Consider the following 20,023-nt stretch of genomic DNA (forward strand, 5'->3'; position numbering starts at 1 on the left):
CATATTACAAACATGGGAATGTTCTCATTCTACTGCTCTGCCACCGAAATGTGCAATGCTCTGACACCATCCATTAATGTATCACTGGGTTCTTTCAAAACTGGCCTGAAAAAACGACTATTCTACTGTATCAGGACATTCAGGAGACCCACAAGGGGAGGTAATTGTAATTCACTGTTTTTCCCTTTTCTCATTTGTACAGTGTTTTGTATTTGTTGATGACTATAAATTTGTATACTATGTTGATGACTTGAATACATAGATAGGACCACAATGGAAACAGGTCTTCAGGACTTTTGTGTTGTGTTGTCCTTTTAGCCTTAAAGGACCAACCCTTTCCTATTGAACACCCTTTATGTCTCTGGGTTTTTACAAATATTGAACCAATGAAACCAATTAAAAAACACTTCTGACTAAACCTCCCACCTCCGACGGATCCTCAAACCTCCAAACCCCACCCCCTCTCCCCTGCGTGGCACACAGAGCAGCTGCAGAGTGGAAGATAAACACACTTTATAACAACTCTAACTAATAATAACAAAATTATGGTCAAAAACCTCCTAACTCCACTTGAGCTGGATTTGGCTGGAAGTGATAATATAATGATACATGCAAAGTATCTGACAATGTAAAAAGTCACAATACCATCTGGAAGTGAGGGGCGCTCTTATCATCATACATCATCATACATCATCTCATTCCAGCCAATCAGAATTTGCATCCTCACTAATGTTTGTGTTATGCAATGTTTGTGTTTACACAAAAACTAAAATTGTCCATTTGTGTTTAAACACACACTAAAGGGGCTATCACCACCTCAAAAATAATTCCCTGAAAAGAAAAAAGTTTGGACATAGTTGGTTTCTGCCCAACAGCAGAGAAATATTATCTATCAAATCTTCTGGCTACTGAGAGACAAACCTAATGCTTAATTGTCTCCACCAGGCCGAAGGCATGGGGAGAGAGTATGTTTTGCACTCCGTCCGTCCGTCCGTGTGTCCGTCCGTCTGTGAACAGCTAATCTCCGGCACCGTTAACCCGGTCGATGCCAAATTTTGCACACTCCCTGGATGCCAACGATGAATCTCTGCCCCAAAATTTCCAGAACGGCCTGTTATAGCGCCACCAGGAGGCCGCTTTGTGCAAAACAAGTTTTTGGACAGTACACCTACAGATTTGTCCAAACATCACGCAAATAGGTACACGGTCTCTCTAGAGCCATTCAACGAAACGGTTGCTCAGTTTCAAACAAAATACTGCAAATCATGAACACATTGTGTGATTTCCGTGAAATTGTGCACGCACATTCCCACTAGGCCGAGGAAGAAATGCCACATGAACATTTTCAACTCAGCCTCATGGTGGCGCTATAACCGGCCGAAAAGTGTTTTTACCTCTAACTGCACAGATCTGTGGATAACTTTGTATGCCAACTCCCTAGAGGCCAAGGAAAAACCTTTGCCTGGAATTTTTCACATCTGCTCTTTATAGCTCCACCAGGAGGCCGACATATGTAAAACACTTTTTCTAATATTACTCCTTCAGATTTTATCCAAATGTCACGCAAATCGGTACACATGCTCTCCATAGTCATGTGATCAAGACGGGTTTGTTTGATTTCTCATAATCCACCCTCATTGGCTACGATTGGCTTCTAAACTTTTCAGGAGTAGCCCGCTTTGTACCCGTTTTGTACAAATCGCCACAACTACTCAGCGTCCGATTGTGGTGAAACTGTGCATGCATATTCCCACTAGGCTTTGGAAGAAATGCCACTTGACCGTTTTCAAATCAGCCTCATGGTGGCGCTACAACAGGCCAAGCCGCGACACACACACACACACACACACACACACACACACACACACACACACACACACACACACACACACACACACACACACACACACACACACACACACACACACACACACACACACACACACACACACACACACACACACACGTTTATATTGCTCCTAAACATTTTGCCAAACATCACACACTCCTATCCTCCTGGTGGAGACCTGTGCCCAGAAGGGCACTTTTTCTAGTTTATGCTCCAGCGTATGACAGTGTTGTGGACGCATTGTGAGCTTATAGCTCTGCTATTTATTTGAGGTCGCCGCAACGGCATCATAGTGGCAAAATGTATATTGGGCTTCATGTGTCTAGCCTGGCAGGGCCAGACTCATAGCGTGGATTCACTGACGCTTCCTCCTCATATGCGGGGAGGAAGCGTCAGTGAATCTACGCTATGAGTCCGGGCCCGCCAGGCTATCATATTTCCCCATACACACACTTTAACATCACATAATGTAAGAATGCTCTTATTGAGGGGCGCTAGTGCCTCCTATGCACAGCCTTGTGTGTTTGTACCACGGAATGTGATGATGTATGATGATAAGAGTGCCCTTCACTTCACACAAGTGTGATTTTTTTATTGAATGCATACCGCAGTAAAACAAGGTGAATGTTTTTTCCACTCACTCCGTTCTCCATGGTTCTGTCCAGCAGTAGGGTCCTCTTGGCCTGCTCTCTGCAACCACCTGCAGTGAGGAGATCATACGATCATTAGACAGACCGAGGGGCGGACGGACGGACGGATAGACAGACACCTTTCTTCACGTTACTGTATATCATTGCTGTCTTTTTTCTTTTCTTCGTAAATTACCACCATACAGCATCAAAAGTAGCAGATCCCCCATATATGGGGACTAGGCTGGCGGAGGGTGTGTAGAGCCCAGGGTCACATTAGATAATTGACACAGGGGTGAAAAATGGGTTACAAAATCGTGGGATAAAAATTATATATAAAAAAAAAAAAGTAGCAGATCTACAAGCTTGAAACGCGGCGTGAACATAATGGTTTCCACCCCACAGAGACGATGAGTTTATCATCACATGAGTGAGACACATCACGTCCAACATGAACAATGACAGTCACTATAGAAACAGGGCTGGAGAGAGGATCAGGAAACACAAAATCAAAACGTGAAGACATCATACATTGGTTGAAGAACACATCTAACACCGGGACTCCACTGAGTGCGTTGCGTTGCGTAATGACGGCGTCAAAAAATGAACCGGGCGAATTGGTGACGCCGTCCAAACATAACCGTCGGCAGTGGTCGGCCTTCATTGATTAAAAATCGGAAGATTCCCTGGGTTGATTGACGCTGACGGACGCCGGGTAGGCCGTGTGGGCTGCGTCACGGTACTTACACCCCTGAGAACTACTGAGCAACATATGATTTTCTGAAAATTGTAGAAAAAATTTGTAGAATCGGCCTCAGGTCTAGATTTTGTGTGTGACTTGGCCACAGCTTGAACCCTTGACCTCCCAACTGCAAGGCCACTGAAAGGGCTCAACGACACTGCAGCTCATCATCATGACACAATACAACAACAATACAGTCAACACTGACAGATTAGCCTACATACTGTAATACATAAGTATACATACAGTACATACTGTAATACCCATGCATTTTTCTATGTCTGCTGTTGCTGTGCTTTAGTGCACCATCCAATCAACTGACCCTACAGTATGCTTACTGGAGACCAGTGGAGCCAGTCAGAGATGGAACACGGTAGCACCAATCCCAGTAATATGGGAATCTGATTATTGGCTGGAGACTCGAGGCTTAACAACTATTACACAAGCCAAACATTGTTGATGCCTCTAATGATGTAAGACAGTCCAGTCAAATTAGTTTGTAGATCAACACATTTTTGCCAACCCTGTGTTCACACTGGGGCTTCAACAGGGGGGCCAGGACCGCTAGGGGGTCTTCAGAGTTAAAATAAGGGGGAGATCCCCTTCAACAGGGGTGCCAGGACCGCTAGGGGGTCTTCAGAGTTACAATAAGGGGGAGACCTCCAAATCTTTGTGTGTTTGGAACTTTGTTTTTACCACTTGAATCTTAGAATCCCTATTCTGAGGGGAACATTAGCAGAAAATAGCAGATCTACGAGCTCACAATGCTTCGGAGCGCAATCTGCTATTTAAGAGGTTTGTCGTATAGAGGGGAAAAGAGCAGACCTTATAGATCCATTCGTCAAGTTTACTACGGTAAGTATTGAGGGTTTATGTGGTGAAAGGTCTGAAAATTCACATTAACAAGTCCAACATTAACAGAAAAGACAAACAATAAAACGTGACTTTACACTGATGATAGTGTCGTCAAACAAGTCTATGAAGCTATCTATGGAAAAGTTTCATCTGCAACATCATTTTATACAGTATGTTGTGGGGGTCCTTGGCCTGAATAAAATGTTGAAGATCCCTGCACTAGTGGCGACAAAAAAAAAAGCTGCAAAAGGACCAAGCCAGCAATATTGCAGAGACTAGTCACTGTTGAAATGTTGTGTCTGCATCACATCTTTGTGCGATATGGATCTTTGAGCTATCATCACTACACTCTCTCAGGCCTACGGCAAGAAGGCAACTTCATAATGTGTTCACTTTAACTGTCCTTCATATTTGAAACAGCCTCTGGAACCATACATCTCCATATCCACTTAGACATACACAACATGCCTATTTTACTGTTCCCAAAAGAATATTTTCTGAAGTTAGACGCAAAGCTCCATTTGACTTGTATTCACATCTCGATACAAAATGTTCATGCTTTTAATATTGCTTGTACTAATATTTATTTCTGACTTTTATACAAGTCATTGACTGTATTCTCCATTTCTTTATTTAAAATGAGTTGAGGGCTGGGGTGTGGCTGGGAGAGGATGGAAGCTAACTGTATCTGTACGTGTGTTTATTGTGTAATATACCACAGGCAGTTTCGAGGGATCTGATTGGTTGAAATAGCTCTCTAGCCATGCTTCAAACGAGCATCACCGCACACCTAATAAAAAAAAAAAAAAAGCTGTGCTGGCTAGGTGGTTACACGGGATATTTTCGGTCGTAGTAGCTACATCTGTCATAAAATAATTATGATTTGTTATTGGATATCTTAGTTTTAAGGGTATAATCGTAATATTAAAGGTAATAGACTCTATTAAATAGAGCATGCACATCCACTCTAGCCCAGGTGCTGGACAAAAGGCAGTACAAGATAAAGAAATAGAGTCCGCAACACTGGTAAAGAATAACTCGGCTCCACTGGTTTATTAATTCAACGTTTCGATCACTGGGATCTTCTTCAGGAATTATCGTAATATTACACTCGAGGATGTGCTTTAATGCACGCCTGCGTTGCTGCAGGAACGAGCCCGCAGGGCGAGTTCCGTAAGCAGCGTAAAGCACTCCCTCTCGTGTAATATTGCTTAATCTTATGTAATGTTTTATCTGTGAATAGGACGGGACCATTTCTAAAATGACATGCTGCATCTCGGGGGCTATCCTCGCAAATAATAATAATAATCAGCTAATGGCCAGTGAACCCGTGTTGTAAAAATTGTCAGTAGTACTGACTAGAGGTTTCTTGTGAGCGTCATGGAACATGGAACATGGGACCGAGAGAAAACCAGTGAGCTGGCTGTTAACATAATGAGGTAGAGGTGATGGTGATGGACAGCGCAGCTCACACAGAGCAGCATAGGTCAGCAGTGTCTGATGTTAAGCTGATTACTGGTTAGTCTGTGGTCAGTGAAAATGATTCTAATGAAACTACAGCACCAGTAACACACTGTGATAATCCAGTGGCTCTTAATCTGCTTGATTGATGTCTTGTCTGAGGCGGGAATCAGGACAGCCTAGGAGTCACAGGACTGTGATATTATTGGAACAATGTTATCCTATGATTGTGTTGGAACTGACAGTTAGTGGCCAAGAGGTGCACGCACGTCCAAACATTTTGACGGGTGCTCGATCAAATGAGATAAACTGAATAGAAGGAGAAGGTCTGCACAAAATCATTTATTGCCATGAGATGGCCTTCATCATGTGTGGGTTGGGTCATGTGGACAAAATCTATCTACAATATCTTTGAACAAATACCTTATTATCAATATTGTGGCAATAATATCTCATTATTATTAACAAATTCTAAATATTGAAAATATCTATCTACATTATACAAGGTACAATCAAAATAGGTTATTTACAAGCTCACAACACATAGCGATGAGACACGTGAGCTAGTAGATTGGCTGTTTTCACTATTTCTGAAATAGGGCTGAATTGATTAATCAATGTATTTTCGCCATTGGGCAACCACTGTTCCTAATGGCCACACTGGGTACATGCAGAGGATACATAAGACCTACAGTCTTAAAGGGATTGTGACATTATTTAAAACGTTTTTGTAAATTGTCTTACTTGTTTTTTAGGTTTTCTGAGCTCAATTACACCCTGTTTTCTGGCTCAAACAAGTCCTCTGATTTTCCAAAATCAGAGCAAATCTCATATTTTACAGCGGTAATGTGTGTGACTAATCATACGACTTTGACTTTGATATATGTCAATGGGATTTGCCAGCAGATGTCACTGTTTTCACTGTTTTGCCTGTTTTCATTGCAGCTCAAAAGGCTTCCAAACTCCAGAGAAAACCCCATAATACAGAAATCCACTGAATGTTCAAAGTTCAGGTTTTTTGGGTGTAATTGAGGTCATAAAACCTAAAATAAAATTAAAACAATTAAAAAAATTATGAAAATGAATGTCATGAAACCTTTAAACACTGTGAGCAGCTGTTTATCCATCAATCACTAACAAAATACGGTCAGGTCCTCAACAGCTCTCACACTGAACTAGGTCTGCATCTATCCATTATTTTCTTAGAAATTATACTATCAATTACTTTTTTGATACCTGTGTCGATCAAGAAGTGTGATAAATGTTTTCCCTTAGCACGGAAAATAGCTCACAAGTGAGCTTGAAGATACTGGCGTTCCAAATCCGGCATTGAGATAAAGTTAAATAATGATAAAAAAATCACACCCGTGTGAACTGAGTGGTGTAAGGTCTTATATAGACTGATCAACTGTGGTCTGACGTAATGTCTGACGTAATGAAATCACACCCGTGTGAACTGGGTGACCATAGCAACCATGCTCATTTTTTGGTACGAACAGACAGACGTACGGACAGACAGACAGACACGTAAACTAACAAAGCCAGTTGTAGGAGTGGTTTACACCACTCAAAAAGATAAATACAATATGAATGGGGTGGGGTGGTCCTGGAGGATTGTTGTAAAACATGCTAATTGTCTAGAAGTGAATAAAGGTTGAGCAGCACTGCAGTAGTCGGGTTGGAGCCAGCAACCCTGCTGCTCTGCTCACTGGCACCGTGACCCTGGGGCCTGACCTCATCCACACCCCATCTGGACAAGGTCATGCAGGATGAGCTAAAATAGTCAATCTGACGTGTTGTGAGCTTGTACATGTGGCTATTACATTTAAGATAGATTTAAATTAATTTCATATCTTGTCTTGTTACTGTGAACTTAACGTGTTTTATGACATCAATGTTTGTCTCTGCTAGACTTGCAAATTACATTAAAGGAGCACTTCATCTAATTTTCAACCATATTTCATATAATACAATATATGGTTGGTCACAAGAGATCATTTCTGTACTCACTCTGCTGGCCCGTTTTCCACCGGGTTGAACTGGTTCTGTTCTTTCTTCCTGCCTAATTTTGAACCAGTTCAGAGTGTTTCCACTGAAAATGAATTGGTCACTTCAGAACCCTAAACGGAACTGGAACCAAAAACCTTTTTTTCTTGCCCTGAATTGGGAACCAAAGTGGACGTGTTAAGCCCAACACATAAACTAGATGTTGTTTGTTTGTGTGTCAATTGGGCAATGGGTGGTTGAAGATGTACAGTAGCTATGGAGTCGTACTGGCAACCCTTACCTGGGTCTCGGCTCGGAGCACGCTCGTGGCGCAGGATGAAACGCACCTCGCCTCTTTGCTGCCCCCAGTGTTGAAGAACCTCCATCATACGCTCCCCGTCCCCAACCACACGCTCTGATTGGTCAGATACACAGAGAGAGAGAGAGAGAGAGAGAGAGAGAGAGAGATCTTTTGAATTCAAAGAATCCATTTAGTTTACATTCCACAATGTTCTAAAGCTTCACTTAAGCAATAAAGTCCAGCTGTAGGTTCTTAATAGAAATATATTAGATTGCTGGTCCATGGGAAAATGTTTAAACATTAAAATATGTCTGTGAACCCCAATTTAAATAATTAAAGTGCAGTGTGAGAAAACAGCCGATCGACAAGCTCACAACATGTTACAGAGCGATGTGATGTGAGCTTGTAGATTGCCTATTTTTGGTATGTGACACACTGCACCACCATAGCGCCATGAGGATTGTTTGAAACATGCTAGTTAATTGGTCAAGAACTAAAGGAAGGTTGAGAACCGCTGTAAACAGTGGTTAGCTTTTTTAGCTAAAGACCGAAAGAGAAATTAGACAAAACTAAACTAGTGAAAATACAAGCTCACAACGAGTCACAACAGGTCGCTTTGCGCCTAAATATGCTATTTTCACTACTTCTTAAACTTTAATTTTTTTATGAAATAATTCGATTTTTATTTATTAAATACTTTTGAAAAATGTTGAACTAATTGATGAAAAGTTTTTTGTTTAAACGTATTTAAATCTTTTTAAAATAATATATATTCTGTGGGATGTCGCTAGGCAACCAGTCGCCAGGTAAGCATGGGACCCGAGAGAGCCAGTTGGGAAGGAGCAGAGAGCAGCCGAGAAGACCACGCCCACCGCTGGGCCAGGTGATCAACGCCCGTTACGTCCCTACCTATGTGCTGTCTCAAGTTCAAGGCTACTCATCAGGCCCACCTGCGCGGCCAGACAAAGAGCTCAAATGCAGACGAGGCTGCTCTTGCTCTCCGACAGGACAGATCGGGCCATGCTCTGGCGGTAAGCGAATTCCCACGCACACACACACACTTGTAGAGTGATGTTGGTTATGCAGAACAGCGCTAATGCTCACATTTATCTCTCTCTCATAGGTAACCCGCTCCCGATCAAACCTGTGATCATATGAACCCCGCCTGGCTGGAAACGACGGGGAACGAAGTACCTGTCACAGCCAAGGCGGAATTGTATTAAAAACAAAGCAGCCACCCACTGTGGCCTTCCTCTCACGGAGAGGACAGACTGTTTAAAAGCCCTTGGAAAAGGGAGAACATTTAAGTTGTCACGCTGCTTTTATGATTTCGCCCATCACCCAGCCCATGCCCACGGGTCTGTGGATAATAAAAGGCTGTATTGGCGATACCCGCTACCTGACTGAGTGCTCTGGTGTTGTTCAGTTTCCACAATTCGTTGACTGTAGGAAACAAAAAAAAGAAAAAGAAAAAAGAGAATTTACTTGCATCCCACAAAACATTGTGCGTGACTCAAATATGGGTCCCGAGTCCCGACCCACTGTTTGGGAAACAGTGGCATTAGAAGGTGATTCTAACCTGCTCCTCTCCACATCTTGGCCAGGTGACAATTAAATAGATGCATCATTGGTTCATTGGAGCGACGTGTCTCCATTGAAGGCAGGAGGTGAAGCGGAAGGGCGAATGGCACGCTGCGTCGCTGCCCAAGTGACATCACTCATGCAACTCCTCCATGTCTCTCGCTGCCACTCAAGTGACTACTGGCCAATCACAGCGTGTCTTTTCTGGGACTTATCAATTCAATTCAAGGGAGCTAAACAAACGTTTACATTGCCTATGATTGGCTATGATTGGCTTACCGAACGTCCCCTTCCGTTGCGGACGCTTCGCAAGCTTCCGGTTTTCTTCCGCTATGCTTCATGGGACAATTTTTGCCTTTAGCCGGAAGAGGCGTCTACCTTTTTATGTCTATGATTCTAACCTGCTCCTCTCCACATCACGGCCAGGTGACACTCATTCTCTCATTAGAAGGTCATTCTAACCTGCTCCTCTCCACATCACAGCCAGGTGACACTCATTCTCTCATTAGAAGGTCATTCTAACCTGCTCCTCTCCACATCACGGCAAGGTGACACTCATTCTCTCATTAGAAGGTCATTCTAACCTGCTCCTCTCCACATCACGGCCAGGTGACACTCATTCTCTCATTAGAAGGTCATTCTAACCTTCTCCTCTCCACATCACGGCCAGGTGACACTCATTCTCTCATTAGAAGGTCATTCTAACCTGCTCCTCTCCACATCACGGCCAGGTGACAATCATTCTCTCATTAGAAGGTCATTCTAACCTGCTCCTCTCCACATCACGGCCAGGTGACACTCATTCTCTCATTAGAAGGTCATTCTAACCTGCTCCTCTCCACATCACGGCCAGGTGACACTCATTCTCTCATTAGAAGGTCATTCTAACCTGCTCCTCTCCACATCACAGCCAGGTGACACTCATTCTCTCATTAGAAGGTCATTCTAACCTGCTCCTCTCCACATCACAGCCAGGTGACACTCATTCTCTCATTAGAAGGTCATTCTAACCTGCTCCTCTCCACATCTCGGCCAGGTGACACTCATTCTCTCCAGGCTCCTTGCAGAGCTCCACCACATCCCTGGACAGTGTCTCCGGGGTGACGGGGACCTCCGTGAAATGCTGGTCGTTGTTGCTGAGGTACACCGTGAGAAACATCTGGAGGACGAAAAAACACAGTAAACATCAGGTGAAACACGTTAAGCATCAGGCATAGTTTGTTGCTGTTGAGGGATACACAGTGAGAAATATCTGCATTCTGCATGACAGGTCAGATGGAACGTCAAGTCAAGGTCAATGGGCCAAATTCACTACGTCGTGTACGCTCATATCGTGAGTGTACGGACATTCACGAGGATTGCCACGTTACGTGTGGAATTCATGAACTTGTATTTGGAGTGATGTTGACGGACGTTGGACGTAAAATCTGCTCATTTCCAAGTCAGCTCAGAGGGTGGTGTACCAGTGATCAAGGCATGCGTATAATAATTTAGAATGCTTTAGTCTTCATGCTGAATCAATTAATAGTCCCCAAACCTCAAATAAAATATGTCTGACAGACAGACAGCACAGACTGACAGTCACTAGGGCTAATTATTAGGGATGTCCCGATCACGTTTTTCTGCTCTCGATCTGATTCCGATCATTTGATTTTGAGCATCTGCCGATACCGATTTTTCCCGGTCCGATATTTATATTTTATAGAACACGTTTATGCCATATCAACAGTACAATATCCAGTCTAATATCATGATATGAGGACAGTGGTTCTCGAACCTTTTCAAGTCCACATTAACAGAACAGAAACAGTAGGCTATAATATCAAGGGACAAAATCCTCCAAAGGTATAAGATTACCAGTATGCATGCTTTAATGTCGCTGCGTTGCCGGCTGCCTCGTTGCAGGGCATGCACAGAATTGTTTCATTGTATGGTAGGCTATTAATTAATTATAATGGGGAACTGTAGCTGTAGGCACCAAACTTACACCATGCCAAGCGCCAACTAACGCCAAATGTCCCACGATTTAATATTATTGACGACATCATCAAATTAATTATTAACCATTCATGAGTCCAACTTTAATACCTCTGACGAGGAAGCATATAGTATGGTTGAAATAGCTTCGTGAAGAAAAATATTTTTGCTCCCCGTCCTCTTTATTTCAACCTATAAAACAACAAGCCCGGAGGGGCGAAATGTTGTTGTTTTATAGGTTGAAATAAAGAGGACGAGGAGCAGAATTATATTGTGTTGTGTGTGGACATTCCACTTTTTTCTTCATATAATGTCCAAGTAGCCTTGGTCCTGAGCTTGGCATTAGAGCTATGGACCAGAGCTAGTACATTACTAAATGCATGGTCAGGGACCACATGCAATACCTTCACGGACCGACCACCAGTTGAAAACCTCTGCTTTAGAATGCTGGGTTTCAGGCCATATGTCTTTTATTCACAACATAAAAAGGTGATTTGGAGGCAGACTCTTGGTAGGAAGTGATAATAAAGGAGTTTGTAGGTGTAGACCGGAACAGACTTCCTGTTAGGAGGTGAAAATAAAGGTGTGTGTGTGTGTGTGTGTGTGTGTGTGTGTGTGTGTGTGTGTGTGTGCGTGCGTGCATGTGTGTAGTTTTAAGTAGACCAGAGCAGCTCCCAGACAGAATGAGGCCAGACACACACAGTCTGTAGCCCAGAAAACTCTCTGAAAATACTCTTAGTGTCGATACATTGTGCTACTTTCATATCGTCTCTGTCAGGTGGAAACCTCATATGTCCAAAACTGGTACTTTTGACCCATTGTCAGCCTTCTGATAGGTCCATGACTCACTAACCAGAAGGCTCTTTCTGCCTTGTTCTGCCCTGGTTCCGCCTTATGGTTGTTTTGTTGAATTTGCTAAAACATGTAAAAACATAATTTATGCCCAGTCACTGCACCTGAGATCCTTTTTACTGGGACCAAGTTTAAAATAAGAATTGAATACACTGAATTCATATCAATGAAAAACCTGTTATTTCAATAGTAGTGGATAGAGACTAGAGAGAAAGGAATTTTGTCCAACCAAGAAACGGCAAACAATGGGTGCGAAGAGGGGCAGTGGGGCACCACCACGGGCGAGACTTGACCAGGGTCATAGCAGATCTGCAAGCTCGAAATGCCTTCTGCTTTTGATGCACTCATACACGTGTGCACACTTCAACATACATACACACACATCAGATCACTCTTTAGGGTGTTATGGGTGTTTGAGTTCTTAAATGAATAAATGGGGGAAATGTCGAGGAAGTTTGGAATGTACTAAGCTGTTTTACATTTAAGGAAATCAAATCACTCCATGAGCAGCTGTTTTCTGTCCCATTGTTATCTCTTTTGACATTTGACCTGTGGTTCCTGGGGATGGGCTGAAAGTGTCGTATATCCGTTGGTGGTGACACTGCATGCTGTGGCAGCAGTGTAGGCTATATAAGCTCTCCTACTTGTACTGTTCCTGGAGTCAGACTGGGTTTTCTATTACATGACAGGTCATGTAAGTTTGGCTCCTTACTAGAGTAAAAAAGTCTGAATTCTTGTCTTGCCTCATTGATGTATTGTCCTTCTGAGCATGTACAGATCCTGCAGATTCCCTTAACATGCTTTTGTGTGATGCTGTAGTATGATCACAAAAAGTTAAAATATGGAGATAAGAGGTTTCTGCCCCACAGCAACGACATAAATGTGCGACGCTCTCCAGAAATGTGCAAATTGGAGCACAGTGGTGTCCTTGATTTAAATTAAGACCGGACCCATGCTGGATGTTTTGGGACTGATGCTGATATTATGGAGTAAGGAAATCCATCATTTAAATTGGAATCAGCAAAGTTGGCGTGTGTGTCACTCAGGACCCGAGGGAGTGATGTGCAGAGTGGGAAGTCGGTCAGATCGCCGATCTTCAGAAATCTAAAAATCCACAAATCTCTGTCCGTGTGTGTCCCTTTATCACAGTACCTTCATCACAGTACTTAGAGGCTATACAGTGGCCTGCAAGTGCTATGATAATGGGTACTGCTCTAAATCATGGTGGTACAACGGACATTGCATAACCAGAGGGTATGCAATGTCCCAATCCCAATCCCAGCGGGCAACGTTCCCAATGGGACCTAGAAACTATAAATGAACCCAATTTACCCCAAGCATCCTTTTCCTCCATTACAATGTTATGTTAAAAAAGAAAATGTAGTAATAATAATAATAATAAAAATCATATCGGACAACATACAGTATATGGGCCAATATGACACAGTTCGACATCTTCATGTTTCATTGCAGTTGCTGTTGTCAGGGAAACATTGACAGGTAAGGTTGCTGTCGGCCAGAACCCTCTCATCTCCATAATTCAAACTTTTTGTGTGAATGAACTGTTCAACTCCATACTTTATCAAACATACAACACTACACTGTCACACAAAAGCATCAAAAGTAGCAGATCCACAAGGCCGCTCGAGCTTGTAGAGTAGAGCCTGCATCTACTTTGAATTTGGACATAATGAGGTTTCCACCCGACAGAGACGAAATAGTGCAAACACACAAACGTGCGCTGAGTGACAACACACAAACGTGCGCTGAGTGACAACACACAAACGTGCGCTGAGTAACAACACACAAACGTGCGCTGAGTGACAACACACAAACGTCCGCTGAGTAACAACACACAAACGTGCGCTGAGTGACAACACACAAACGTGCGCTGAGTGACAACACACAAACATGCGCTGAGTGACAACACACACACGTGCGCCGACTTCCTCTGGGGGGGTCCAGTATACCAATAGGGTCAGCAGAATACTGACTTTTAGAGCGGCAGACAGTCGTTGAAATCCTTTAAGTGATATTAGATTATTTATTTATTTATATATAGCTACAGTACATTTTTTAACGATAAACAACAATAATTGCTATTGAGTGTTTTATCAGTTAACAGGGGTCTCCCTGTCTCTCCAGCTCTAGAACATAGAAAAGGATACCAATTTTATCCAATCAGGAGAGAGAACCCCAGAAAGTTTACCCGTTACTGAACAAACACTGTATAGCTACGATTACTATGACAATATAGAACTACTTAACATTTACAGTCTTTAAACCTTTTGGACCTCTCTCCACAGTAGTTCCCTAAGAAAAGACAGTTTCCCTTGAGCAAGATAATCAACCCTTTCCAGGTGCACACAGTAAAATCCTTAGTGCAAATGTATCCATTTGTAACTCTGGGAGTTTAACTGACACTGGAGTATTTTAGTTGTGTAGATAGAAGACATATGGAGTTGTTGGATGATGGAGAATGCAGGTCAGGTGATCTGGCTCTGAGCCAATGAAAAGCTTCCCCCGCTGGTGGAACAGATGGCCCAAAGGACCATGGGAGTTCTCCAATGCAGCATCAACCTCTGAAGATGCACACACAGCGTATCCATGCTTTAATTAATGTCCACAGTTATGGGAATGCCTTCACTTTCACCCAAATAATTTAAAGGTTTCATGACATTCATTTTCATTTATTTTTTCATTTTCTTTTAGGTTTTATGACCTCAATTACACCCACACAACCTGAACTTTGAACATCCAGTGGATGTTCTGTGGCCTGGGGTTTTCTCTGTGTGTTCTGAAGCCCTTTGATCTGCAATGAAAACAGGCAAAACAGTGACATCTGCTGGCAAATTGTAATGTCATAAATGGGATTTGTGGACTCTTACATCAGTCCACAGGAAAATCATAGCACTTGTTTGAGCCAGAAAACACCAGACCACAGAAAATCTAAAAGTTCAGGTTTTTTGCGTGCAATTGAGCTAATAATTACAAAACATTTAAGCTCTAGTACAGGGGTGGGCAACTTTGATGATGGAGAGAGCCACTATATTTCCACACTCACTCCAGAGGGCCACATTGCATAATATTATACTGTCGGGAAGAAACCTCTAACTTTTTCCCCCAATTAATGTCCTACTTCGTCATTCTATGTCACACAAAAATAGCAAAAATAGCCGATCTACAGTGCGACACGTTTTGAGTGAGGGGCGCTCTTATCATTATAATCATCATACATCATCTCATGAACAACTGAATTTATGTGATTGGTTGGTTAAATCTACGTCATATTTGACCTAATTTCTCCTTTCATTGTCAATGGCAAATATTGAGACGTGTGGGGATAAAAGCTGTATATAGGAGGGGCTAGCGCCCCTCAAAAAGGAAGTTCAAATACCATGCAAAAGCAGATTGAATTTGGTAGCCTAGTGGATTAAAGGGCTAGTTCACCAAAGGGAAGCACTGCTAGTCATTAAATTATTGGCTTAAACAAAAGAATATCCATGAATTACTCATGAATTACTGGTGATTATGGTGTGAGTAATAGAGGCTGAAAAAGTATTTTTTGGGGGGTGAACTATCCCAAGTAATCCCAATTCCCAATGTCATGGGTTCAAATACTGCAAACATGTGGTTTTTGTTTCACGTTTTTTGACATAAAGGCGCTTTCCAGCAAAAGGCTGTCTTTTTTCCTATTAACCCATTCAGGCCTGACGTCGAAATTTAAAAAAAAAAGTTTTCTAAATCATGACAATTTTCGGAAAGATTTGACGCACATTTTAACGATTTTAAAAAAATAGCAGACCTACAAGTTCATAGCGCGCCACTCGGTGGCGCGCCACTCGGTGGCGCGCTATGAGCTTGTAGATCTGCTATTTTTCAATAGCTAAATTATAACATAATGTTTAAAACGCTAACGCTAACGTGACATGGATGCGTTCCAGGTCTCAATGGATTAAGGTTAGGTTTAGGCATACCGGTAGTTGCAAAAGCACAACGAAAGAGTGTCTCAAGGAAAAACAAGGAAGGACTGTCAGAAAGCCATGAGGGGAGACTTCTTCCCGTTGCAGATTAGCTGCTCACAGGCAGACGGACAGATATAGACTCACAGACTGACTGGAAACCATAATCCTGACCTCCTGCAGGTCAACCGTAAACAAAGTATCAACATCCTCTTCACAAGCAAAACATGACATCACACACTGACAGCTGGAGTCAAAGAACACAATCAAACCTTCCACATCTGCTGCTAACATCTGGCGTTATGCACAAGAGACCCACATTGCATCCACCTGTTTGATACAGATGAATAATTTGTGCTTCATAGCAACAAAAAGAGATGCTAGGGGATGATCAATAATGGACCCGAGGCGTCCCTGTCATTGCTATATCCCAGAGAGAATTGGTGTACAGAGAAAGCTAGAATCTGAGGGCCTAGTCTTAGTTTAAGCCAGACAACTATTCCACAATCTCTGAATGCTACACAGTCTGGAAGTCTCCTGAAAGCTACAAACGGAATCTGTCATCCGTTCATCATTTCCGTTCACTATATATATAAAAAAAAAAAAATCATTTTTTTTATTTTGGAATATCAATTTCTGCTATGCAGAAAGCTATATTAGCCTATGTGTGGACATATTTGATTTACAGTTAGGGCTGTCACAATTATTACATAATCACGATTATTTGAGATAATCGCAATTAATCGTTTCCACATTGAAAAAGGTTCATACATTTTCAAACATTTTCCTAAATAGCAAAAATAGCAGATCTACAAGCTACCAAAAATCATGACAAGCCTATTTACAGTAGGACACATTTACATGACTGCAAGAATGAAACAGAAGTGTGGTGGGGTCTAACGTATAGTTAGTATGTAACGTATAGTTAGTATGTAACGTATAGTTAGTATGTAACGTATAGTTTCTTTGCAGATTTCAGCATTTCTGTTGCACAGACGGTGTGTGACGGACGCATTTGGAAATGGTGCGAGTCAGCAGTCTGTCTCCAGAGACTAGCCCGGTACAGAGCCCTGAGGGACTCCAGTCAATCCGTATGGGTTTAAGTGGGTAATACAGATATCCTTCAGTACTGGGCCAGCTGAACCAGCATGCAGGGATGAAGAGCAACATATTACATGTATAGCTGTCACAGTTACAACATTTAAGAAAAATATTAAATGAATTGTTACACAAATAATTGTGATCGATGATTTAATTTTTTTTATAGAACATATGAACATTGGGATAAAAATACAATTTCTGTTTGGCTTTTACAAAAATTGCACGGTGCAGATACAATTAACTTAAATATATAGCCTATATACAGAATTGACTGAATAATTGTATACTACTTTTTAATAGCTGATCTACAAGCTGACAACGCATCACTTTGTAACAACATTGTAAGCTTGTAGATCAGCTATTTCTAAAATTAATTTAAAATAATAATTATTTAATTGAATTTTGAAAGTGTATGCACATTTGTCAACATGGAAATGATTATGCCAATCAAAAATAATTATGAGAAATAATTGATTAATCAATTATGTAATAATTGTGACATACCTAATTACAAGCACTGATGTTACATTAACTGAGAAGTTCTTTGTGTAGATTATAAATTAACCAATAATTTAGCTTTCAAGTATTATACTCAACTGCTTTTGGAAAAGGTAAGAATTACAACCAGCCAGGGAAGTGATGCCATTGAAGATTGCTTTTTGTCTATCGATAGACAACCTTTAAAATAATAATAATTATATATATATTTATTTCACCATAATATTGAATAACTTATAGCCTAAAAGCGTAAAGTTACAATACAGTTCTATACATTTAAGTCTGCTACATTGCAGTCAACATAAATAATTAATTTAGGATAACGAGTACAAAAGGACAGCTTGTCAAACAAGAGAAGTGGGTGTGTGTGCGACATGTGTGTGTGTGTGTGTGTGTGTGCGACATGTGTGTGTGTGTGTGTGTGTGTGCAAAACCCCCGTTTCGCTCAACACAGCCTAATCCTGCCAAGTACAAAAATCAATTATTCCTACACCCCCCACCCCCTCAACATCAACCCCATGAGTATCATCTGTTACCACAGACATTAACCAGGTCAAATGGAAACCAGTTCCAACTTCACACATCTGAGTCCAGCAGGACAGTCAGTCTCACTGACACATCACAGTCACATCCCCTTGTGCAAAATGACACACACACACACACACACACACACACACACACACACACACACACACACACACACACACACACACACACACACACACACACACACACACACAGTTATCTCACCTTTATCGTTATCTTGTTGTTTTTGTTTGTTAAAAAGTTTATAATTGTGATAGCTATAGTCTCCCTGTCTCACCAGCTCTTTAATGAGCAGAACATACATTTTCATGCAGATATAAATTATATTATCAATTTCATCCATTATACGTTTCAGTGTTCCAGTTCCAATTTTGTCTGCTTTGTTATTTTTTTCCTTACACCACTTCCAATCTCACTTGTTTATCCTGTATGAGTTAATTGTCTCTCTTGATTAGAGAAAAATGTGTGTCCGGATCTGGAAATATATATTTTCTGTTTAAAGAGCTGGAGAGACTCATGTTACTGAACAAGCACTCTATACCAATGATCACTATCACGATATAGAGCTATTTAACACTTACAGAATTGTATTAAGAAAATAGCAATCCTCTGTTTTATTGTATGTATAATGTAATTAGAGCAGTGCTACTGATAACATAATGACAGAAATAATACAAAATAAACAGCAACTTGTATTATTAGTATTGTTATTATTATTACTCATGACATGAATAAGCTGTCATTCTTTCAGATGCAGAATGTTTGAGTCAGCGCAGCAAGGCACCATATGGTCAGGATGGTCACGTGATACCACAGGATTAGATTAACACCCCCCCCCCCCCCCCCCCCACACACACACACACACACACACACACGTATTACTATCAAAATTCTAGAATCCTAAATGCCATATTTCATGTATCATGAACTGAAAATAGGCCCCAACCACTAAACCACCTCTAAATCTAAATCTAAACCTAACCTGGATCTTTTCCCAATTGTAAATCCAACTCCCCATATATTTTAAATATTTTTCTATTTCACAAATTAGCTGGCGGGACACTCAAGGATACTTCGACACTAACTCTGGAGGAATATGGGCCACTCTACCCCTGAACCACTGCTGCCGTAGTAATGACACTAACTCTGGAGGACTATTGGCCACTCTACCCCTGAACCACTGCTGCCGTAGTAATGACACTAACTCTGGAGGACTATGGGCCACTCTACCCCTGAACCACTGCTGCCGTAGTAATGACACTAACTCTGGGGGACTATGGGCCACTCTACCCCTGAACCACTGCTGCCGTAATAATGACACTAACTCTGGGGGACTATGGGCCACTCTACCCCTGAACCACTGCTGCCGTAGTAATGACACTAACTCTGGAGGACTATGGGCCACTCTACCCCTGAACCACTGCTGCCGTAGTAATGACACTAACTCTGGAGGACTATGGGCCACTCTACCCCTGAACCACTGCTGCCGTAGTAATGACACTAACTCTGGAGGACTATGGGCCACTCTACCCCTGAACCACTGCTGCCGTAGTAATGACACTAACTCTGGAGGACTATGGGCCACTCTACCCGACTACCCCTGAACCACTGCTGCCGTAGTAATGACACTAACCCTGGAGGACTATGGGCCACTCTACCCCTGAACCACTGCTGCCGTAGTAA

The 20,023-nt window shown here is 41.9% G+C and overlaps 1 protein-coding gene across 1 annotated transcript in view; it reads right to left on the reverse strand.

Annotated features, from left to right (window-relative positions):
* The window catches only part of LOC306922371 (apoptosis-stimulating of p53 protein 2-like), a 36,246-nt gene extending 28,339 nt beyond the window's left edge, over nt 1–7,907 (reverse strand). Inside the window, exons 1-2 of the mRNA XM_079499918.1 lie at nt 7,824–7,907; nt 2,491–2,549 (exon numbers count right to left, since the gene is read on the reverse strand). Of these exons, the coding sequence (XP_079356044.1) occupies nt 2,491–2,502 (12 nt within the window). The 5' untranslated portion in view covers nt 2,503–2,549; nt 7,824–7,907. The remainder of the gene's footprint in view (nt 1–2,490; nt 2,550–7,823) is intronic.
* Between the last annotated feature and the right edge of the window lie 12,116 nt (nt 7,908–20,023).

Source organism: Electrona antarctica, assembly GCF_951216825.1.
Source record: "Electrona antarctica genome assembly, chromosome: 4".
NCBI classification, from domain to species: Eukaryota; Metazoa; Chordata; class Actinopteri; order Myctophiformes; family Myctophidae; genus Electrona; species Electrona antarctica.